Source organism: Trichoderma evansii (genome assembly GCF_050947405.1).
Source record: "Trichoderma evansii strain SZMC 28006 chromosome Unknown GGI43scaffold_12, whole genome shotgun sequence".
NCBI lineage: Eukaryota > Fungi > Ascomycota > Sordariomycetes > Hypocreales > Hypocreaceae > Trichoderma > Trichoderma evansii.
The window spans coordinates 963323-982834 of record NW_028145194.1 but is presented as its reverse complement, the minus strand read 5'-3'; the positions used below and the strand labels follow the sequence as shown (position 1 = coordinate 982834).

The 19512-nt window shown below is 47.8% G+C and overlaps 6 protein-coding genes across 6 annotated transcripts; 1 reads left to right on the top strand and 5 right to left on the bottom strand.

The window, feature by feature from the left end:
• Positions 1–43: 43 nt before the first annotated feature.
• GGI43DRAFT_384709 (mitochondrial glycoprotein) lies at positions 44–990 on the top strand (the record flags this gene model as incomplete). Its single annotated transcript, XM_083203555.1, has 2 exons — positions 44–411; positions 477–990. The coding sequence occupies 2 exons, from the start codon at positions 44–46 to the stop codon at positions 988–990; spliced, it is 882 nt and encodes a 293-aa protein (XP_083059995.1).
• A 292-nt stretch (positions 991–1282) lies between these two features.
• Positions 1283–3631, bottom strand: GGI43DRAFT_407654 (uncharacterized protein). Its single transcript, XM_083206256.1, has 4 exons — positions 3252–3631; positions 2748–2994; positions 1959–2651; positions 1283–1884 (listed from the first exon to the last, which is right to left on the bottom strand). The coding sequence occupies exons 1-4, from the start codon at positions 3341–3343 to the stop codon at positions 1528–1530; spliced, it is 1389 nt and encodes a 462-aa protein (XP_083059994.1). The 5' UTR covers positions 3344–3631; the 3' UTR covers positions 1283–1527.
• A 2804-nt stretch (positions 3632–6435) lies between these two features.
• On the bottom strand, positions 6436–7892 carry GGI43DRAFT_77098 (uncharacterized protein). Its single transcript, XM_083210282.1, has 2 exons — positions 7681–7892; positions 6436–7620 (listed from the first exon to the last, which is right to left on the bottom strand). The coding sequence occupies exons 1-2, from the start codon at positions 7789–7791 to the stop codon at positions 6856–6858; spliced, it is 876 nt and encodes a 291-aa protein (XP_083059993.1). The 5' UTR covers positions 7792–7892; the 3' UTR covers positions 6436–6855.
• A 3660-nt stretch (positions 7893–11552) lies between these two features.
• GGI43DRAFT_407645 (uncharacterized protein) lies at positions 11553–12606 on the bottom strand (the record flags this gene model as incomplete). Its single annotated transcript, XM_083206255.1, has 2 exons — positions 11553–11681; positions 11878–12606. One exon carries the CDS (start codon positions 12604–12606, stop codon positions 11878–11880), a length of 729 nt encoding a protein of 242 aa, XP_083059992.1. The 3' UTR covers positions 11553–11681.
• Positions 12607–13156: 550 nt separating this feature from the next.
• On the bottom strand, positions 13157–15803 carry GGI43DRAFT_407643 (RNA-binding RNA processing protein NOP9). Its single transcript, XM_083206254.1, has one exon. The coding sequence runs from the start codon at positions 15760–15762 to the stop codon at positions 13384–13386; it is 2379 nt and encodes a 792-aa protein (XP_083059991.1). The 5' UTR covers positions 15763–15803; the 3' UTR covers positions 13157–13383.
• A 219-nt stretch (positions 15804–16022) lies between these two features.
• GGI43DRAFT_407642 (pyridoxal phosphate-dependent transferase) lies at positions 16023–18513 on the bottom strand. The gene is made up of 4 exons (XM_083206253.1): positions 17831–18513; positions 17476–17763; positions 17376–17420; positions 16023–17325 (listed from the first exon to the last, which is right to left on the bottom strand). Exons 1-4 carry the CDS (start codon positions 17906–17908, stop codon positions 16201–16203), a joined length of 1536 nt encoding a protein of 511 aa, XP_083059990.1. The 5' UTR covers positions 17909–18513; the 3' UTR covers positions 16023–16200.
• Between the last annotated feature and the right edge of the window lie 999 nt (positions 18514–19512).

Sequence of the window (19512 nt, the reverse complement as noted above, 5' to 3'; positions counted from 1 at the left end):
TCCAACGCCATATTCTACTCTCTCTTCCAAAAAACCAGCCAAAATGCTTTTCGTCAGAAACCTCGCACGAGCTGCTCCTCGGACACTCAGCCGCTCAGCCGGTGCTTCCCTGCGCTCGTCGGCCATTGCGCGCCCCAGCACCTTCGTTAAGTCCCCCGCCATCAAGGCCCTGCTGCCCACCCGAGCTGCCGCTTTCTCCACGACCGTTCGCCGAAACCAGGAGGACGACGTCGAGGTTGACGTTGCCCTGTCTGCCAAGCTCGACAGCGAGATCCAGATTGAGGAGGACATCAAGGTCAATGAGCAGCAGCCCGCCAGCATCAAAGACTTCCTTGACAACAGCCCATTCGAGCTTATCGATACTCCCGGCCAGGAGGTTGTCAAGCTGACCCGCAGCTTCAACGAAGAGAAGTAAGCTCAATTTGAACATAGCAATCAGTATGAAGCATGAAATTGACTAAATTTCTTTCTTGCAGGATCACCATCAGCTTCTCCATCGCTGACATCACCAACTTCGACCCCTACGCCGAGGACAACCTCTTCGAGGAGGATGAGCTCCCCGAGGAGTCCCTCCAGTCCGACAAGCAGCAGAACCCCGACGATGCCCTCGACGGTGAGGCCGACGAGGAGGCTGGCGCACCCATCAACCTGTCCATCCTGATTGAGAAGCCCGGCAAGACCGATGGTGCCCTCAACATCGACGCCACCGCCCGTGACGGCGAGATTGTCGTCGACAACATGTTCTTCTACGAGGACGCCACCGTCGCTCGCATCGACTCCCCTGAGGCCGCCCAGAAGCGCGCTGACGTCTACCCCGGACCTCCCTTCGGCAGCCTCGACGAGGACCTGCAGGTGCTGATGGAGCGCTTCCTCGAGGAGCGTGGCATCAACGAGTCCCTGGCTGTCTTTGTCCCTGACTACGTTGACGCCAAGGAGCAGCAGGAGTACATCCGCTGGCTCAAGAACGTCCGCACTTTCGTCGATGCTTAAATGAACTGAAGAGAGGACGGGAAAGGAAAGGAAAGTGTACGAATCTAATGTTGGGTTTGATTGGGTTTTACGGTTTACGTCAAAAAGTGGAAAATGAAGGGAAAATTATGACTTTTGTTGTTGTTTGGTTTGACACAAACATTTGTGCTATAGAAAAAGCTGATCTTTTTGTTTGTTTGTTTGGGAAATGTCCTCACTCATGTACTATATAAACGGCCAACGCTGCCACCCTCTTCTGGACTGATATCATGGCAAAAATTCAAAATCAAAAATTATCATTGCCAAGAAAAGACTGCAAAAGTGAAAAAGAATGAAAAAATCTATCCCGAAAAATAAGAACAACTATGTAGTGTGCTGCGAACACAATCTATGCGTATAGGCCAAATCAACCCACGTGGTATATGTATATCATCAAGCCAGATTCAACACCTCTCTCTCTCTCTCTCTTATCCGTCCAAAAAAGAAAAAAAAAGTATCTATGCCAATATGCTTTATCCAATCTTTGCCTTTCCTTCAATCTCTCTTCCCACGCCATTTCTATAGAACGCCCTCAAGATTCCACTCGCTCTTCTGGGCAAGACCCAAAACTTGCCTTCCCTTCTCAGTGAGATCGGGCTTACCGCCGTTACCGACGACGTGTTCAAAGAAGACAGGCTGCCATGTCTCCTTGTTCTCCTCGCGCTTTCGGGCCTTTTCTCGCTGGGCCTCCTCGAGGGCGACCTTGACTTCGGTTGCCTTGGAGTACTGCTTTGCGAGAATGGCTTCGGTGACGCCAGACCACAGGCGAAGCGACTCGTTAGGAAGCATCTGCTCATCAGGGGGTAGAATCTTGGGCGCAACATTAAGTGGGATAATGTCAATAATAACGTGCTGTTCCTCAATAGGGACCAGTTTCTGTGGTGAAACAATAAGTCAGTTCTTCTTCCATACGCAGTTTAGAAATATTTCACAAGGGAACAAGGACATACCACAGGCCTGGGGCCCAATGTGAAGACAACCCTCTCTCTCCAGGGACCACTCAACCGCGCCAAGACGTCTTCATCCGGAACGTCCTGAACTCGAGTCTTGGTATCATTCTCAGGGTCATATTTGAAAATGACACCATCAATCTTGTTTGTTGTTCGGCCCAACCAACCTTCCTCGACGTAGTGAAGAATAACCTTAATCTTCGTATCGGGGCATGTGATGTAAGCCATCTCGCTGACCGATACGCTCAACGATCCGCGGAAGAGGCCACCCAGATGGGCCGCAGGGTGTGTCAGCTGGTAGGTCTCGTTATCCCTCTTCTCTAATGTAATGAAGATGCCCATGTTGTGCTCGCCGGGCAGCACCTTGACAGAGGTGCCGGTAAATTTGGCAGTGATCTGATCAAAGCCCCTGGCCGAGATGCCCTTCTCAGGACAGGCGACATGGAAGGCGCTGACAGGAGGGTGATGTGAAGTTTGTTCAGTGAGGTATGAGATTCGGACGAGTGGGGCAGCCTCGTCAGAAAGAGTGCCGTGTTGAGGGACTGTCAGAGACACCGACGAGGAGCTCTTGTCGCTCTTGGCAGCCGCCTTCAAGGTGGCAGCGGCTCCCTTGAGCGAGCTCGAGCTCGAGCCGGGGGTCTGAAGATCGACGGTATTTATCCTGGGGGCATTATCTTCTGTCTCCCAGTTGCACTGCAAAAGATTTCGTGGTCAGCACAAAGTGATCTACTGAAGTTATTGATAATGTCGGATGCAACATCCAACGCCCGGTAGTGGGGCTGGGCTCACCCGGAAGAACTCGCCGAGACACGAGTTATATGGCTTGCAGGGCTTCCCCTTTGCATATTTGAGATCCTTTGTAAGCCAGAAGCGAACTACTTCAAGCATTCGATCGAGGGGCTCATCAGAAGTGCCGATGGCGACGAATGCGTTGGGTGCATCGAGGTAAGTCCAGTATTCGAGGTTCGGTGTGGGCTCGAGCAGCTGGGAGGGGAGCGAGAATCGAACACTGGCGAGATCAGTGACGCCGATGAATCTAAGTCCAAAAAAAAACGTTATTAGCATGTCTTCTGCCGCAGATTGCAACGTTTGCATCCGATTAGAGCCAATTCGCATAGCAGATCGACCGTCTTTCGTTGAGGCGGCGCTGCGTGTCGAGACTCCAAAGCCCCACTAGGCTTTACCGCCGATTTCGCGTGACAGCACTCGGTATAATGGCATCGTCTATGCTATCCCGAGAGGTCGTGTCGAGGTTTTGCATCAGACCAAGGGCCACAAAGGGATATCTCATACTTTTTCAAGATGCCAAGAAACGTCCGCAACTTGGAGCCCTCGTTTTGGGGTTCGTCTGGCGTCGTAACGGTTGGGGGTGCTGATGACGACATGGTGCCCTGAGTTTAGAATAGGCTGAACGATATCGCAGGATGGAGGGGGCCTCTGCAAATCGATATGCACCGCCTTTTGCCAAATTAAAAGGGGGGATGATGCTGCCGACAAAAACAGAGGCTGCAGAGGTCAACGGCCGTGAGAGGCGTGTTGAAGAAAAAAAGCAGATAAAGGGCTTGTCTGCCTCTGACCGCAGAGTCGCGGGCCTTGTTGGAAAACGCAGGTGAGAGGAGCAAAGTGGTTCACTTTTCAAGCGCCGCCCCAGCAAAATGGGAAAAAATAGTCCTGGAGCCAGCCGAGCTGTGGCGTTTCAGAGGGGTAGCCTGAGGGCCCCAGAGTCTCCAGAGGGTCTCTAGAGGGTCCCCAGAGGCCAGGGACAGGGATTCCCGGCGCGGCGGCAACCACTCAAGTTTGCCGCCAAGCTGCATGCGCCTCAGTGCCGGGGCGACTTTTAGGAGGCGAACAGATGGAACTGCCGGTGAGTGCGGAGGGGGATATAAGATTTGATGCTACGATGCCAGATTCTCTCTCCGTCGTTTGATATGATGCTGCTGTTTACACTTCGATATTGTATATTCTCCTCTGCGTCCTCTCAGTACAACAGTCTGGCATGCACTGTATGCGCCATAATCGCTGGTAAAAAATCATAATCTCGGGCTAAGACGACCCTGCGTGCATGCGTGCCGAGGCGGAAGATCCGTGAGGCCAATCATCGGCGCACATGGCCAAGGCTCTGGCTCTGGCGATAGCCGTGGCCTGGACCCCGTGTTTCTTCCGACTGGCCACATGCCACAGGCCACCGTTTGCTGCTGCAAATACTAGTACTATACGCATGCACTGCCTAGTCCAGGCTCAGTATCCATTAATATACACTGTAATGAAATAGAGTCTCTATCAGCTGCTTTGTGGAGGATCGCGAGAATGGGTACCCTGGTTAAGACAAAGGCAAAACATAGGATACTTCAGCCCCATTTCAGCCTGAGCTGCTTTCTGTTATCTGGTCTCTCCATTAGCTTTTCGGCCTTTTTTTTTCACAGGAAAAAAAAATAGTTTAGATAAGTTTGACGCGTATGCAAGTCCGACTAAAACAAGTGTCCACCTCGTCGTTTATGGCAAAACGTACACCGTGTAAAAAAGAATGCTGTTGCAAGATGTAAGTGTGGCGGATACGGTGCAACTATCTACGCTCTGGCTAGCTTCGTATACGGTATTGAAATCAAGCAAATGAAATTGGTAACTCTCCTCTGTATCAACTGGTATATAACATACATTACATTTTCTCTGCTATCATGGACTGAGCACCAAGCTTCATTCTGCAATAGTTATAAATGGATCGACCGTTACAGCATCCTCAGTCCCTTGTACCACCAGAAATAGAGCTCCGTGCTGCCCTTTTGGAGGACAACCCTTAACACATACCTCATGTTAATAAAACATGATCAAAAAGCTAGAGAGTCTCCAAGGAGCGCAGATAGCCTAAGTTCAGGGACTTTTGCTTCATTAACAGACCTGGTGAGTGTGTGTGATAACGGGTTGATAAACAAGGTAATACGAGAGTTTGGTCTTCCAGAAGGTTTTTCAGGATAGTGATAAAATGAGTATGAAAATCGCTTAATAATTTTACTTTCGCTTAAAGGTTGGTGCTGGATTGGTCGTATTTATATGTATATTGCCAATATACTCCTTGTCAAGCGTATGACTGTAAGCCATGATCCCAAGAGCATAGCTTAAGACAACACCAAGACATGTGTTAGTGTATATAACGTAATACTCAGAGATCCCTTGCAGCACATTACATTAGAGTCACCTTGCGGGCACAGCTCGCTCTCTCGAGCTCTTACAGAGTGGCTTTACATAAATAAGTGTTACACGAGGGTAGCTTCAATGATAGTCATATACGACTATCTCATTCCCCTATGCTCCGATAAGACATATGCTATTATGGCACCGGCTCTTACCGCTTTACTTTGTGCTTATAGTAATAATGTAGCAAAGTAAAGGTCCAGACCATTATTACTATACATTGTTTCAAATGTTGTTTTACATCCGTACAGATTATATTTACCTGCTTTATGGATATCCCCGTAGTACATATTTCTCAGCGAGGATTGCTTCAGTAAACCAAACGTAAAGTGAGAGGGTCGGAACCTTGAACGTAAATCCGAAACGCCTGAATACATGCCTTTGGATATAAAGTAGTCATCAATAGCTGTATTCCGGCTCTCTTATATATCTTTGATTGTATAAAGAGCGAAATGAAGCGGTTTCCTAAAAATCAGTCTGGCGCTGGCCACACTTGACAGCTCCCATTTCATTCTACAATACTACCCAGTACGGACTCTTGGGATTTTACTTTTCATAGCCCAGCCAAAGGGAAGAAAAAAGCTGGAGCCAGCCGAGCTGTGGCGTTTCACAGGGGCAACCAAGAACACCAGAGGCCAGGGACAGGGATTCCCAGCGGCAACCTAATCAAGAGCGCCGCCAAGCTGCATGCCGCCTCAGTGTGGATGTTGCTAGAAGAATCTAGAGATGTCCATCTCCCCTTGTTGTTTCTGCACCATTTACATATAAATATTTCATGTTTTTCTCTTCTCCTCAATGTTTCAAACGCTCTGCATGCCACCATAGCCACATGCAAAATAATCTTAGGCTCAGACGACCCTGCGTGCATGCCCGAGCCAAGGCGGTAGATCCGTGAGGCCAATCATTGGCACACATGGTCAAACCTCTGGTTCTGGCGATAGCAGCAATGACCTCAACCCCGTGTTTCTGCCAACTGGCCACAAGCGATGAGCCACTTTGTTTTGTTTAATTGTTTCCTGCAAGTACTAGTACTATTACTAGCATGCGGTATTTAGCAGGGCAACTCGATTTCGGACAGATTTGCCATGAATGCGCAATCGGCCTTTTTTTTTAAAAACTTTCCTGGGTGCCGCAGTAGCCCGAGTGGCGCGTGGCGACGTGTGAAGTATTGAGGAGAGCTGAGCTGACTCAGAAGAGACGGGTGATGTGATGTGAAATCAATCCCGTTTCAAAGCGCCTTACATAATCTGCTGTCATTGAAATAGCTCATGTTGAAGCGCTTTTAGGTTTCATCCATCGTCATAGCACGAATGATGAGATCGATGTTGGGCCTGCCTCCACAATATAAGCATCGATGGGTGGCATTTCAAGGGCTTTGCTCAGGCGGCGACAACTACATAAAATATTGCTATACTGTGCCAGAATATGCGACTTATCACATAGATATCTCACTTGTCAAGTAGTGATGGCAATCTTTCAACTGAGCGTTCAGCTTCATTATCATTATAATAGCCACATGTCTAACTATTATAATACAGCGATGTCGCCTGAAAGCACCAGCTTATATCAGGTATGATCCGCTATTCAACTCTAGCACATGGTAACCAAAACTCCACCTATACACTGAGTACTCGTGTAACTCCACCTAAACCCAAAAACTCCCCAAGATAAACATTCGCTAAATACACTTGACGCTTGAGTTTTGCTCCTATTCCCAGAACAGAGTCGAGTCTCCCACGGGGAACAGATCTTGGTGGAGCATCTCGTGCTGCGTCTGAGCTGGATCGATGTGCAGAAACTCTCGAATAGGGGAGCCGCCAAAAGAGGGAGTTGACATTGAAGACATGGACTGATCGCTCGCAGAGGAAGATGAGAAATCGAAAAGGGGCGGGAAAAGATCCGCTGGCGCCTGCGCCTGTGTCTGCGTCTGTGACATTGCGAAATCCAGGTTGTTGGAATCCCAATGTGGGAAGTGAGGAGAATGCTGAGGCATTTGCATGGAGGCAGGAGATTCAAACGCCGGAGGTGGAGAAGTGGGAGACATGGTTGAAGGCATAGAAGAAGGAGAGTATTCGGGAGGAGAGTATGGCTGTAGAGGAGAAGATTGCTGAGAGAATCTGCGGGCGTGCTCGTCGGCATGTGGAAACATTTGAGCAAACATCTTATTGACGTCGTTATCGCGCCAACTTCGGTCAGACTCTGCCAGCAGGTCTCTCACCGTGTTGGGATCAACGACAAATCCAGGTGGCGCGCTTAGACCCATGGCTGTGAATCTGGGCAAAAGAGCATCTTCTTCGTACATTTCCTTGTTAAGCACTCCAGCCTCTGAGACGAAAAATCCTTTTCCGGTACGTGCCTTGTGGATGGCACTCGCCTTGTAAGCGGACTCTATTCGAAGCTCCAAGGTGCGATCATCCCGGCGTGAGGCGGCAACCAGTGCACGCTCTGTGAATTCCAGACGAGGGAGCTTTTTCTGCAAGAGCAAAAACTTAATTTACGAAATCATCTAGGTTTCAGAGTGAAAAAGACCTACCTCTTTCTTGTCCTTCTTGCTGGTGCCGTTTACGGATACAGAGTCTCTCGACTTGGTGTGTCTTGGCTTAGTAGTGCCTTTTGGCTTGGTGGTGACTGTCTGCCGAGCCATCACGAGGGAGCCAGTAGGGACAAACGCTGGATAGATCGGCAGCAGTGTGAGTTGTGAGATGAGTTTATCGCCAGCGGCAGCGAGGTATAATTAAGTAATAGTTGCTATTATCGAGGTAGAGATAATAGCGGTTATGGATATAAGTCAGCAGTGGTAGACCAAAATGGATGAGCTCGGAAGAGGGGATTGGAGGCTCGCCGCGTTTATATGTGCCAGCCCCCAGAACTCCTGAGAAATGCCATGCTCTGGATTTGGAGGCTAACACAAGCTCCCGATTCGATCTGTGCAGCTCCAAGTTTTGGGCAATCGGATTCTTGGTAAGGCGATCGATCTCGATGGCAAGAAGCAGTTAGTGTGAGACTGAGGCGTAAGTACCAGCGAGGTAGCTTGGTGTGGCCCCAGTTGTCGTTCATTGCCCAATCTGGCAATCCTTTTTTAGTCTTGGCCAAGGGAGATAACCAAGGATAACGTAACGAAAGCCACAGACGGCTTCGTATAAGACAGCGGCGAGATATCGCTAGACACGTTACTTTGTGCCCTCGTGCTGGGGGCTGGTTGCTGTATGGAGAATGCAGGTTCCTCTTCTCTGCTTCAGCTTACAGCTAAACACTACCCCACATCCTCATTGAAGTGTAATGTCCAAACTTTGTTGCCAAAGGACACATAGCATCCCTTGTATAGGTAACTGGTTTACAACTCTTGCCTATGTCTAGAGATGGACGTTTTTAAGATTTCTGCCACAATCGGAATTTCAAGTTCAATCCATCCGAGTCTCCCAAATGGCGACCGCTAATACCCGCAAAGATAAAAAGCAAAGCCTAGTAATGCTGCTACCAGCAACCAACAATGAGCAAAAGCCAGCAACGCCCACGGAGCTTTCCCTCCGCCCCTCATCCCGTGCTGAGCCAAACATCCCCTAAACTGGCGGTACTTGCCGGTACAAGCGCCTCTTAACAGCCCCTCCTCAGGATTTAGCCACAGCACCCCTGCTCGCTATCCGCGTGCTAGACTTGAACGCGATAAGCCTGAGACCGTCTCGCACCTCTCCCCAGACGCACGTCACTGCTCAGGAACTGGGTTGATGCGGGCTTGCGTCAGAAGAGCCTGCGGAGCAACGAATCTGCACGCGTTTGTTCAGTTCTGCAGCGACCGTTCCAGAAGCTTCAAGCCTGGGTGTTCGAGTAATTGAAGCGTCATTCTGATCTGATCACCGGACGATATCGGCCATGTTTAGAATTAAAAAAAAAAAAAAAAAAAAAAAAAAAAAAAAAAAAAAATTGAGGGCGTCGTGAACATGGCCTGAGCGCGCACTGGCGATACTTTCTCGCTTGTTCACCTCCACGTCGACCCAAACTGTAAGTCGACCTCCCTGAATAGAGAGCGGCTCTACCTCTCCATCTCCAGGTAATTTTGCGATTGAATAAAGTAAAAGGGCAAGAAATAAAATCAAACTCGAATAATATTTTTTCTTTTCAATGCGGCTGCTCAGATTCTAATTTTCAATTGGATAAATACCAATAATACTGCCAGCTATCTAGTAGTTCTCCTGACTACGAAAAAGCGGTGGCTGGGCTTAACCTCAGGGATTTCAGTCGGGTTAAGCTTTAATTCTTAATGAATTATGTCTGTGCATGTTGCAGATCAGAATTTGAATCTTTTCATGCAAATAATAAATTCAAAACAGGCAATTTGCAATCGTTCAATGGTGCAAGCTATTACGGATCTACTTGCAAAACCACTGCCCTCTCTTCTTCGCACTACTAAGCGCCAAGAATGGTGGATAAGAAAAAACTTTTCATGCATTTCAAAAGCCTGTTTTGTTGTATTTGCCGTTCTTTTTCGGAAATGATGCCGACGTTTTCGACACTTGTCATTCGGTGGCTATACTAGAAGTCCAGAACATATTACTACGCGTTCCTCGCGGCTCTTTGTCGATGACATATAATTTGGCGCGTTAAGCTTCAGCCTGGCTAGTCGTTTAGAGTACAGTCTGATAAGTTAATGAGACCACTTGTACGGAACAGGCCGGAGGTGCCACGATCTTGGTGGTTACCTTAGAACCTAGATGCTGGCTTACACGGGCAATGTACCCTTTATCCTCCGAACTGGTACCGTGGTTGTATTATTTTTTTGATTTATCTCGTCATCATAAATGAAGATGTCTCATCATTTGTGAAGTATCATAAAATAAAACTGCAGCCGAGTCATTTCTTTTCTTGGCTTTATGTGGGCGAGCGGGGGAGTACATATTTCAGCATACTTCAAATGCAGAGACGGCGATAATAACCATAAGCAGAATATGCGTGACTGGGAAGCAGACAGGCTGCAGGTAAAAGATGAAGCTGGTCAAATACCCGGTATGTGAAAGAGGGCAGTCTGTTTTCATACCGAGGCCCCTCGGATGAGGTCTTATGGATGCCTTTACGAGATGCTGAAGATAGTAGACTGACGATGTCGATATACGTAACCTCCGGGACCTCAGTTGGTGTTTGCCTCGTGAGAAATGGCAAAGATGTTACGGCTATGGCGGCAGAGTCTTTGCCAGCATTAACAATGCCTTACTGGGGGAGTGTCTATCACCATGCAAACTATCCCATGGCATCGAGATCTCAAGCATGAGTTGTCAGTAAAAAAATATATTTTCCAATAGCTTTCGGCTGATCAGGCCACTGTAGATGTGATGATGATGCAGTCGCTGGAGAGAAAACTCCGGTGGGTGAATACGTACTCAATGTAAGTTTCTGCCTACTAGGCAATGGCCGAATCATCCGGCCCATTATGTGGAAAGAAGTGGGAAAATGGGTAACAAAGGACTGCACCAACGCAACAGACGGTCTCCACGCCCTGGTGAAGTGGAGAAATGGGAATAACAGAAACGCGGAGTGGACAAAGCCGGACGATATACTCAGACAAGGCAACAAGATTGATGACACAAATGCCGAGCGTGGGAGTAGATGAATGAGCTCATCGTTACCAACTTGATGGATCAGCTAAAATATCAAACTTCCAATGTTAGTAAAGTCGAGCAGACAAGAAGGACAAGAGAATTAGAATGTGCACAGTTATCAATCTACAGCGCTAACACTCCGCGTGGATTATCTAAAGAGAACCGGCATACACTCTGTACTACTATTTGCTAAATAGCCTGTCTTGGGGGCTTGCGCTATTCTGGTTCTCACCAACTGCTTTGAGTAAGCCAACAGTTCCCATTTGTGAAGCGAGCTGAGGCCCATGCACTTGGCTGTTGGAAGCGGAAACAAGAGGCGCTGTTAACCTTCGTGCGAATTTCAGAAATGGAGGCTTGCCGGCAAAGACTTCCTTTGAGAGAAAGTTCATTCACTGGTCACACCTGAATTCAAACTATGAACAAATAAATCAAATATATAATGAATATATACTTTATAATTACTCAAAATTGTAGATATCACCATTCATCTGGTGTATAAAAGGGGTCACATTAAGCTGTACTCCTGAGCAGGGTTAAACACATTAATGTATTGGTGATCAAAATTGGCTTCCGCAAGCTGCAAACTACCCAATACCAGCTGATTAGCACATACATATACTTGGCAATAACAAGCGATGCTTTTTGAACGCACTTTCCATTATATTGATGCTGCTTCTTTCACTTTGGGGTGAAACTCTTGGAGCATGGCATGAACGTTGGTGGAACACCTCAGGCATAAATTTGTCAGGCACCAAATTAAGGGAACACAGACTTTCCCTTGGCAAGCATAGTAAACTTCTCCTGAATCAATTTTTACACACTCCGTTTCTACCTGGAAGAAAGAAAGATACATAAATAAATTGAAGCTTAAAATCCATATGTATCCCTTCCTTCGATCTTTGAAATCATTATTTTCTATGGTCTTCCTGTATTGCTATTCGAGGTTAGATCTTGGCATTGCTTTTAATCTTGATTGCTGTTACTAACGTTTCTCTGGCAAGATGCAGTCGTTATTCGACTAATGGCGTTTTACGATTCCATCGGCAGCTCGTACTTTCAAACCGTTAGCCACTCCCTTCATCGATCACATACACGCGATAATTACATACCTTTAAAATGAACAAAGGCAAATAAACAATTCACTTGTAACGCTGGTCATCGACATCAGCCATCTCGGCGTCTTCATCGACAGTGTCGCATGGTCCTGTGCCCGTTTGGCTGGGGTGGCGATAAAAAGGCGACTGGGGATTCGGATTGGTGTTGTGGCTGATTGGAAACCCATACTGGCTGGCGGGCATAGCATGGGATCCACCACCGCTTCTCTGGGGGAGATGCTGCTCTATTCTGGAGTTGGCGGCTCCAGAGTTCATTGGTTGGCGGTTGGAAGCTCCGAATGGTGTTTGGGAGCTGATGAATCTGATACCTTGGCCAGTGGAAACAGGAGTTACAGATCCCAAAAAGTTGGCCGATTGCGCCTCAGGCGAGATACCATGGTTGTATTGAGGGTTAACAGACATCATCAATGATTGCGAGGCGTTCTGAGCTGAACTTATGTTCAAAGGGTTCTGGTACAGCTCAGGTCCGGCCAAGCGCTGCGGAATAAAGCCCATCTGAAAGCTCGGATGAAAGTTAACAGGAACGGCCCCAGACAAGACACCGACTCTAGATGCTCGTGGAGTGGTCTCCTGGTCATCTCCATCTTGACAGGATGGGTTGATAGGAGTGCCAGCACGAGGAGTGCCAGCACGAGGAGTGCCAGCACGAGGAGTGCGGCTTGCAGTAGCAGCTCTTTGCCTAGCTCGAGTCGCGGCCTCAGAAGCTGGCGAACCTTGAGCAGCTCCAGTCAAATCGTACCCAGATCGGGGCATTTTGTTGGGTGTGTGTTTGATGAAGAGTAACAGACGCTTGAAGTGAATTTTAGGTATAGGCGAAGGGCGAAGACGACAAAAGAAAAACAAATGTTATGATAGAAACAGGATAGTATTTTAGAAAATAGTTACACCCTCAAGAGACGTACTTCACCAAACTGATATATAAATGTCTCTACGCCATGGTGAAATTGTGTGTAGTCGGGAGTGAAGCAGCTTGCAAACGACACGATAATGCCGCCTCACTCCCGAATACCGCACCCTGAGAGAATGCGCGATTCCGCAATGCGGGTAGAGACTCACTTATCAATCAGTTTCGCAGCTCTACCAGCCAGCTGGGTAAGCTGGTTACTGGGCGTTTGTACCGTAAAGTGGGCAGGCTCCCTTGCAATGTTCTTATTAGGCGGGAACTAAGCAGATTGTTTGCCAGCCGGCAAGAATTTTAAAGGAAGGCTCAACGAAACGAACCATAACAGCAGCAGCAATAGCCATATAAAACGGGGAAAGAAGAGAGAATAGGGAGGGCGGCCATGCCTTAGTGCTACGGAGCTTTGACGTGGAAATATTATATTTGTGGACAGGAGAATCCTGGCCTTGTAACATTGACTAGGTTCCGGCTTTTAAATATTGAAAAACTTTTTTGGTATATATACATTTCTCCTAAAAATAGACTCTATTACATGCGAGTGATATATGCAATGCCCTTGTTGAGCAGTTTATCTTTCGTCTCCCCTTTTGCCAAAACGTTGGGTTCTCCATATTACGAGAGCGGTATCTTTACTCCTCAGCATCAGCCATTTCCACATCTTCACTCTTAGACTTCTTCTTCTTCTTTGCCTTCTCCTCTCCTACTCCGTCGACCTTTTTTTCTTTCTTCTCCTTTTTTTCCTTCTTTTCTTTTTTCTCCTTCTTTTCTTTCTTTTCCTTCCTTGCTTTCTTCTCCTTCTTTGCTTTCTTCTCCGTATCTTCTTCCTCATCCTCATCCTTCTTCTCATCAACCTCTACATCTTTCTTCTCTCCATCTTCCTCCATCTTATTCTGTTCCTCTTCAACCACCTCGGCATCCTTAGTTGCCTTTCCTTCTCCATTGGCCTTTGGCTCTCCCTTGTTCTTAGGGGCAGCAGCGGCCGGGGCCTTGATCTCATCAAGCTCCTTCATCCAGTTCTTCCAATCAAAGCGTCGTGTCTTCCACATATCTCCCTTCCATGTCCGCCAAACGCTTCTTCCCATCCATGATTCTCTCAGCTGAGATTCATGTGCGCCCAGTGAGGTCATGATCTTATCTTTGATATGATGGGGTACGCTCCAGTCCTTGCCCTTGCTAGGGATCTCGGCAATGGCGTTGATGAGATTGTGGCCGTACTGGTTTGTAGCCAGCTCCGGGATGTGTGGCAGCAGTGCGTTAACAAGGCCCTTTTGAAAGAGAGAGTTGGTAGAGGGTGTTGCGATGGCGGTGGTGAGGACGGTAACGGTAGGCAGGGAAGTGGTGGCGAGGCGAACGACAAGATCGGATGGCAAGGCGAGGATTGATTCTTGAACACCCTTGGAGGGGCCAGAGATTGACAGCAGGGTAGTAAGGAGGTTTGCTCCGTGAGATTGAATAGCATATTCGTTCTTGCTTAGCTGCTGCACATCTTTCTTCTTCTTCTTGTCTTCCTCTTCGCTGGCTGAAAGAGAGCAAAGAGTCGCTACCAGGTCCGCAGGTTGCTTGCCGCATCCTTCTTTGAGTCCCTTCATCAGCTTTCTGATTTCATCATTGATTTGTCTGGCTGCGCATCGCTCAAAGAGGGCTGCTATGACATTGTATCTGGATTTGGAGACTAGTTGGGGCACGGTGGGTGCAATCTGATCGACAGCCTTGGCAAGATCATCCTTGCCCAGTCGTTTGAGTACTCGGATAGCAGGATAGCAAGAGATGTCGTTTCGCACATAGCCTTGTATTCTAGGTAGGAATATATTTTGGTTGAGAGCCTTGAAAATCTTTCCTGGCGCATGAGTGATGAGTGTTTCGACAAGTCGTGAACCAATTTGGTCGTAAATCATGCCATTGATAAATTCGGAAGCGGCAGAAGAACCATCAGACAGTGATTTGGGAGCACCAGGGAGAAGCTGCTGGAGAAGAGAAGGCGAGGGAGCCTCTTCCGTCTTCTCTTTCTCGCCCTTAGCCTCACCCTTGTTGAGCGTCAAGTCGAGTTCCAGGATGAGCTGAAGAATCGGGTTACCGATAGGGTGTTTGGCCAAGACTTGAATTCCTGTGGCATCCATTCCGGCGACGGCGTCTTGCATGATCTTGTTGGCCGCCATGGTAAAAGATGCCGGTACAGCCCGTTTGCCATGATTCTGCGCATCTGCCGCCGATGATCCACTGACAGTAATTTTCTCTTTTCTCTTGCTCTTCAATAGAGTACGCGATGATTGTTCCTCCAAGGGCATTCCAGACAGCACCAGGAGCAGCACTCGCAGCGTATGTGAAGCGAATCGGTCGGTGATGAGGTAGCCCAAGCTCCCTTCCAGCTCGTCCAGCGTAGCCAAGAACAAGCGCTCCATGGATGCTGCCGGCTGCTGTTCGTCAACATCCGCTCCCTTGGTATCCATCACAAATTCTTCAAATCCAGCCAGCTCCTGTGTGACAACGCCAGCAGAGCGAAGGAAGAGCGCCTCGCAGCAGTGACTGGCAAAGCGATGCTGGACAAGGGACAAAAAGTGGCCACCAAAGGCCTCGAATAACTGTTTCTTCTGGGCCGTATCGGCAAGCTGTATCAGGCGCTCCATTAGACGGGAGCAAGACTGGCTGCTGGCGAGCTTGCACTCTTTGCCTTTTGCTTCGCGATAGACGCTCTGCAGAAACATGTCTCGTTCCTCGGGGGTTGGGAATTGGTTCAGCTCCAGCATCTCGTCGGCACGTCTGAAGTATTCTTGCTCATCGTCGGCAAGCATACCAAAGAATTCCCTTTCGCCGGGACCGCTCTGGTGGTGTGAGAATTCCTGGTCGCCATTTTCGTACTCGTTGCCGTTGTTGTACTCGTTGTAGTCGTTGCCGTTGTATTCTTCATCTCGGCGCGGGCGCTTCGCTTCTACGTCGAAATTTCCTTCCGCATCTTCGTGTCTCTTTCGCTTCTCGCGATCTCCTCCTCGTTTTGTTCTCGGCTTCGGCATTGTGTTCTGGGCGATTGGGTGGACTGGCGCTTGGTGTGAACAAAGATGGGCTCTTGGAACTTTTTTTTTCCTGGAGTGAAGATTACCACCGATAAGATCTTATCGCGGCTAGCGTGCATGTGTAGGTACCTCTAGTCTCAAATGCGCCTGTGGGGAAGCACATTGGCGAATCAATAGGTACTTAGACCAACAACAGAGTCATCCATTGCATATTAATACCATAGTAAAAACAGGGTGTTAATGTAATTTACAAAGTAAAATGATAAAAGTGAAGAAATGATCCAATATATGCCTGTAAAAATTTATACTAAGTTGTCTATTCTATATTACACTGCCAAAGTTGAATTTAATATGCAGAAATTAATAACAGACCACCGGATAGGGAATATTTGTTTGCCGAATGCCATCTATGCTTTATCAAACGTTTTCACACTCATCTCACAAGGATATTCCTTGGCCCAGCTCGACCATGGCCTTTACGATACCCTCGATCGTCCCCTCCAAAGTCTGGACATTGACCACAACGCGCAAGAAGCTACCCTTATCGCCGGGAGCGTAGTCGACCATGAATCCTCTGCCAACAAGCATCTGTGCAATTCTCTGTGTTCTTGAGGTATTCGTATTCTTATCAGAAGACAACTTGCCTCCTGGGGCTGAGTAGAAACAGACCTGGAGACACGGCGGGGGGTATGATGAGACCATAACGAAGTCGCCGCTCTCCTCCAGGAGTCGATACAGATAGCTTGCCATGTCGAATGCGTGGTCGATTTGTCGCTCGAATCCATTGGCACCGTAGTAAAGCCAGGCCAAAGCAACCTTCAATGCGTCTCCGCGGCGGCCGCATTGCAGAGACAAATCAGCCAGATCCCAGACTTCCTCATCATCGCCACGGTGGAAGAGGTATCCGGCGGCAGTGCTGTTTGCGGCCTGGAAAATACGCATATCCGGGCCCAAAAGCAGCGAGCAGGTGCATGGAGCGTTGAGCATCTTGTGCGGGTTGACAGTTAATGAGTCGGCCAGATGTGAGCCCTTCATCTTCCAGCTCTGCGCCTTTGAGAAGATGACGCTGCCTCCCCAGCTTGCGTCAATATGCAGCCACATGCCAAACTCCTTGCAGATCTTGGAAATCTCTTCAAATGGATCGAAAGAACCCATCACTGTAGTACCGGCTGTTGAGTTGACGTAGAATGGCGTCTTTCCTTGCTTCTTGGCAAGCAAAACAAGTTCTCGGAGGGCTTGTGGTCTCATGCTACCCTCGTTATCCACAGGAACCGCCCATACAGCAGACGAGCCCAGACCGGTAATCATTGCGGCCTTCTCCACAGAGTAGTGACCGTGTGCGCTTGTGAAGACGACAAAGTCATGCTTGCCGTTTCCTTTTGTTTTGGTTTCCGGATACAGCGTGTTTCGAGCTACAATTAGAGATGTGAGATTTGACCCACTGCCACCAGGACATGATATACCGCCAGCATGTGGCCCGTCAAGGTTGAACAGGTTAGCAAACGCTTTGGTGGTTGTCTTTTCGATAACAGTCAAGGCTGGTGAGACGTGATAAACATGCACCTTGTGGATTGTTAGATGATAAATCGAGACATAGAGCAGTGGATTCTCACATTGGTGTTTAAAACGGACAGGATGAGATCTGCGATGACTCCCACCTGCATGGTTGTCAGTTGAACTTCTCACTTATTATCACCTTATAAGAGTACTTACTGGTGTAGTACTTGCGTACAGCTTGTCCATGAAACCTTGATCCCATGTATTGACGCTATACTTGAGCAGCTTCTCAATACTCTGAAGGAGGCCATCTTTGCCCAATCCCTCCTCTGGGAGAAGGAACTTTAACTTGGCGACCAACTCAGAGGGCTTTTTTGAGTCGATTAAAACATTTTGAGGTTCGCCATCAGCATTCAATCCCAGATTTCCTGAGGCTCTGTGAGCAGCGGCATCATCAGCAGCTTTAATAAAAGAAATGATGAGCTGCTGAACAGATTCTAAGAGCTATAAAACAACTTAGTTTACGGCAATGGAAATTGAGTGACAAAGGGGTCAAGGACTGATCACGTACATCGGCAGTTTCCGCAGCTCTGTTGAGCTGGGAGCTAGGCTTGCCGTTAGCAACGAAACCGTTGCCAATTGCAGGCATGACAGGCAATCTATAAAGTCAAAAGGAGGGGGGTAAAAAGCTAGATTTTCAAAAAAAAAATATGTCTCAGAAATAGAACTAAGCTAAGTGGAGGAAAAAGCGTCGCTCTTTTTATTTAATATCGCTCACTTCGTCTTGCTGACAAGTGGGATGATAAAATTTAGTCAAGGAGAAAGACGGCGACACAAATTCCAAGAGTTTACAGAGCAACGCAAAGAACCTCGAACCTCGGTCGAGCGTGTTTGCAGAATCTGTTTTTTTAAGCACTAAGAAGGGGAAAAAATAGTCAACCGAGTCTTTGCCGCGTTAATTGCCAAATACACGGCGCCCCCGGGCAATATGAGGCGCGCCATAGAAAGTTTGGCTCAGCGACAGATTGTCAAATTGCGCCATTAATCGGCCTTCTGTCGTTTTCCCTCTCACTCTCTCACTTCGGCCTGTCGGGGCTGTGGACTCTTGGCTGTGCGGATGAATTGCGATCCATGGCACTGGCGGTTAAATAGCACTAACAACTTAGCACTATTCAACGGTTTTGAAAGCGATGCTCCGATGTAAAAGCATTGAGATTCCATGTAATAGTGGGTCAAAGACAATGGTAGTCTTTGACACGGCTGGCTTGAAGTGTCATCAGAGTGGGTTCCGCCAAGTATTTTCTCCGAATCCTGGGCGTTATGGACTATTGCTGCCACTCAAAATGCAAGGCTACCTATCTTACAGTAAGCCCTTTTCAGCCTCAAGCAAGAACCAGTGATATTGTTTTCTCTCGAAATATTGGACTATAGATTCTAATGAAAATCCTTCCACTATTGCTACAATCAGTCGAGAGATTACCAAGAATAGTTAGGGAATTACCTTGTAAAGAAAGACCCACAGTCCAACTTTTCGAGGGAATGCGGGATTGCAGTATTGCTCCCATAATTAACGCCATGGCTACTAAAGGCTGCATCATACCAACAAAGTAAATGTTGAAAAAATAATTGAATAAATTGTATTACTATTGGCGTTGTGACACGTCGAAACTCACATCATGATTCCCGGCCTGCCATCACCCACTTGGAGCTGCTCTAGCCGCCCAACAAAATCCACTGCTGTTGTCCGGCAACTTTCTCACTTCGTATACAAATAAAGGCATTTCTTTCTCATCACAAGACCCAACTGCGGCTCTGTCGATCAACTTCCTAAATTTGGAGCTGGAGGCTAATACCGAGTCTGTGCGTACCTCGTCGACAGCCTGCCAAGAAGCGGGTTTTACCGGGGGATGGCCACATGGAGATATCCAGCAGCTTGCTTCAGGTGGCCGTGATCTTCCAGGGGTCGATAGTTTATGGCATGGGTAATGTCGTGGTAATGGGCCTGCTGGTAAACAAAGCGCTTTGAAACTATAGCAGCCTTGTTTAATTGTCCAGAGTAATGGATAGAGCTTTGGAGTGAGAGACTGCTTACAAGCCGATGGATATCATGATGAATGCTTCTCACCAGGACATTAATGAAGGTTGATTTTGACCCGGTTCTGAGTTTTGGTGAATTTATACGCTTCTTTGTTTGAGTATAATAACCATCATGTAGGTCGTGCCGCTACTAAGATCTTTAAACTCACTTATAGA

What these genes read in the sequence shown, in the direction of transcription:
- GGI43DRAFT_407654 (XM_083206256.1), bottom strand. Translation starts at nt 3,343, where the DNA reads ATGTCGTCATCAGCACCCCCAACCGTTACGACGCCAGACGAACCCCAA. An exon ending in TTTCTTGGCATCTTGAAAAA is followed by an intron (nt 2,995 to 3,251) that starts GTATGAGATATC and finishes TTTTGGACTTAG; the next exon opens with ATTCATCGGCGTCACTGATC. An exon ending in CATTGGGCCCCAGGCCTGTG is followed by an intron (nt 1,885 to 1,958) that starts GTATGTCCTTGT and finishes GTTTCACCACAG; the next exon opens with AAACTGGTCCCTATTGAGGA.
- GGI43DRAFT_77098 (XM_083210282.1), bottom strand. Translation starts at nt 7,791, where the DNA reads ATGGCTCGGCAGACAGTCACCACCAAGCCAAAAGGCACTACTAAGCCA. An exon ending in GCAAGAAGGACAAGAAAGAG is followed by an intron (nt 7,621 to 7,680) that starts GTAGGTCTTTTT and finishes TTGCTCTTGCAG; the next exon opens with AAAAAGCTCCCTCGTCTGGA.
- GGI43DRAFT_407643 (XM_083206254.1), bottom strand. Translation starts at nt 15,762, where the DNA reads ATGCCGAAGCCGAGAACAAAACGAGGAGGAGATCGCGAGAAGCGAAAG.
- GGI43DRAFT_407642 (XM_083206253.1), bottom strand. Translation starts at nt 17,908, where the DNA reads ATGCCTGCAATTGGCAACGGTTTCGTTGCTAACGGCAAGCCTAGCTCC. An exon ending in GAGCTGCGGAAACTGCCGAT is followed by an intron (nt 17,764 to 17,830) that starts GTACGTGATCAG and finishes GTTGTTTTATAG; the next exon opens with CTCTTAGAATCTGTTCAGCA. An exon ending in TGTACGCAAGTACTACACCA is followed by an intron (nt 17,421 to 17,475) that starts GTAAGTACTCTT and finishes ACAACCATGCAG; the next exon opens with GTGGGAGTCATCGCAGATCT.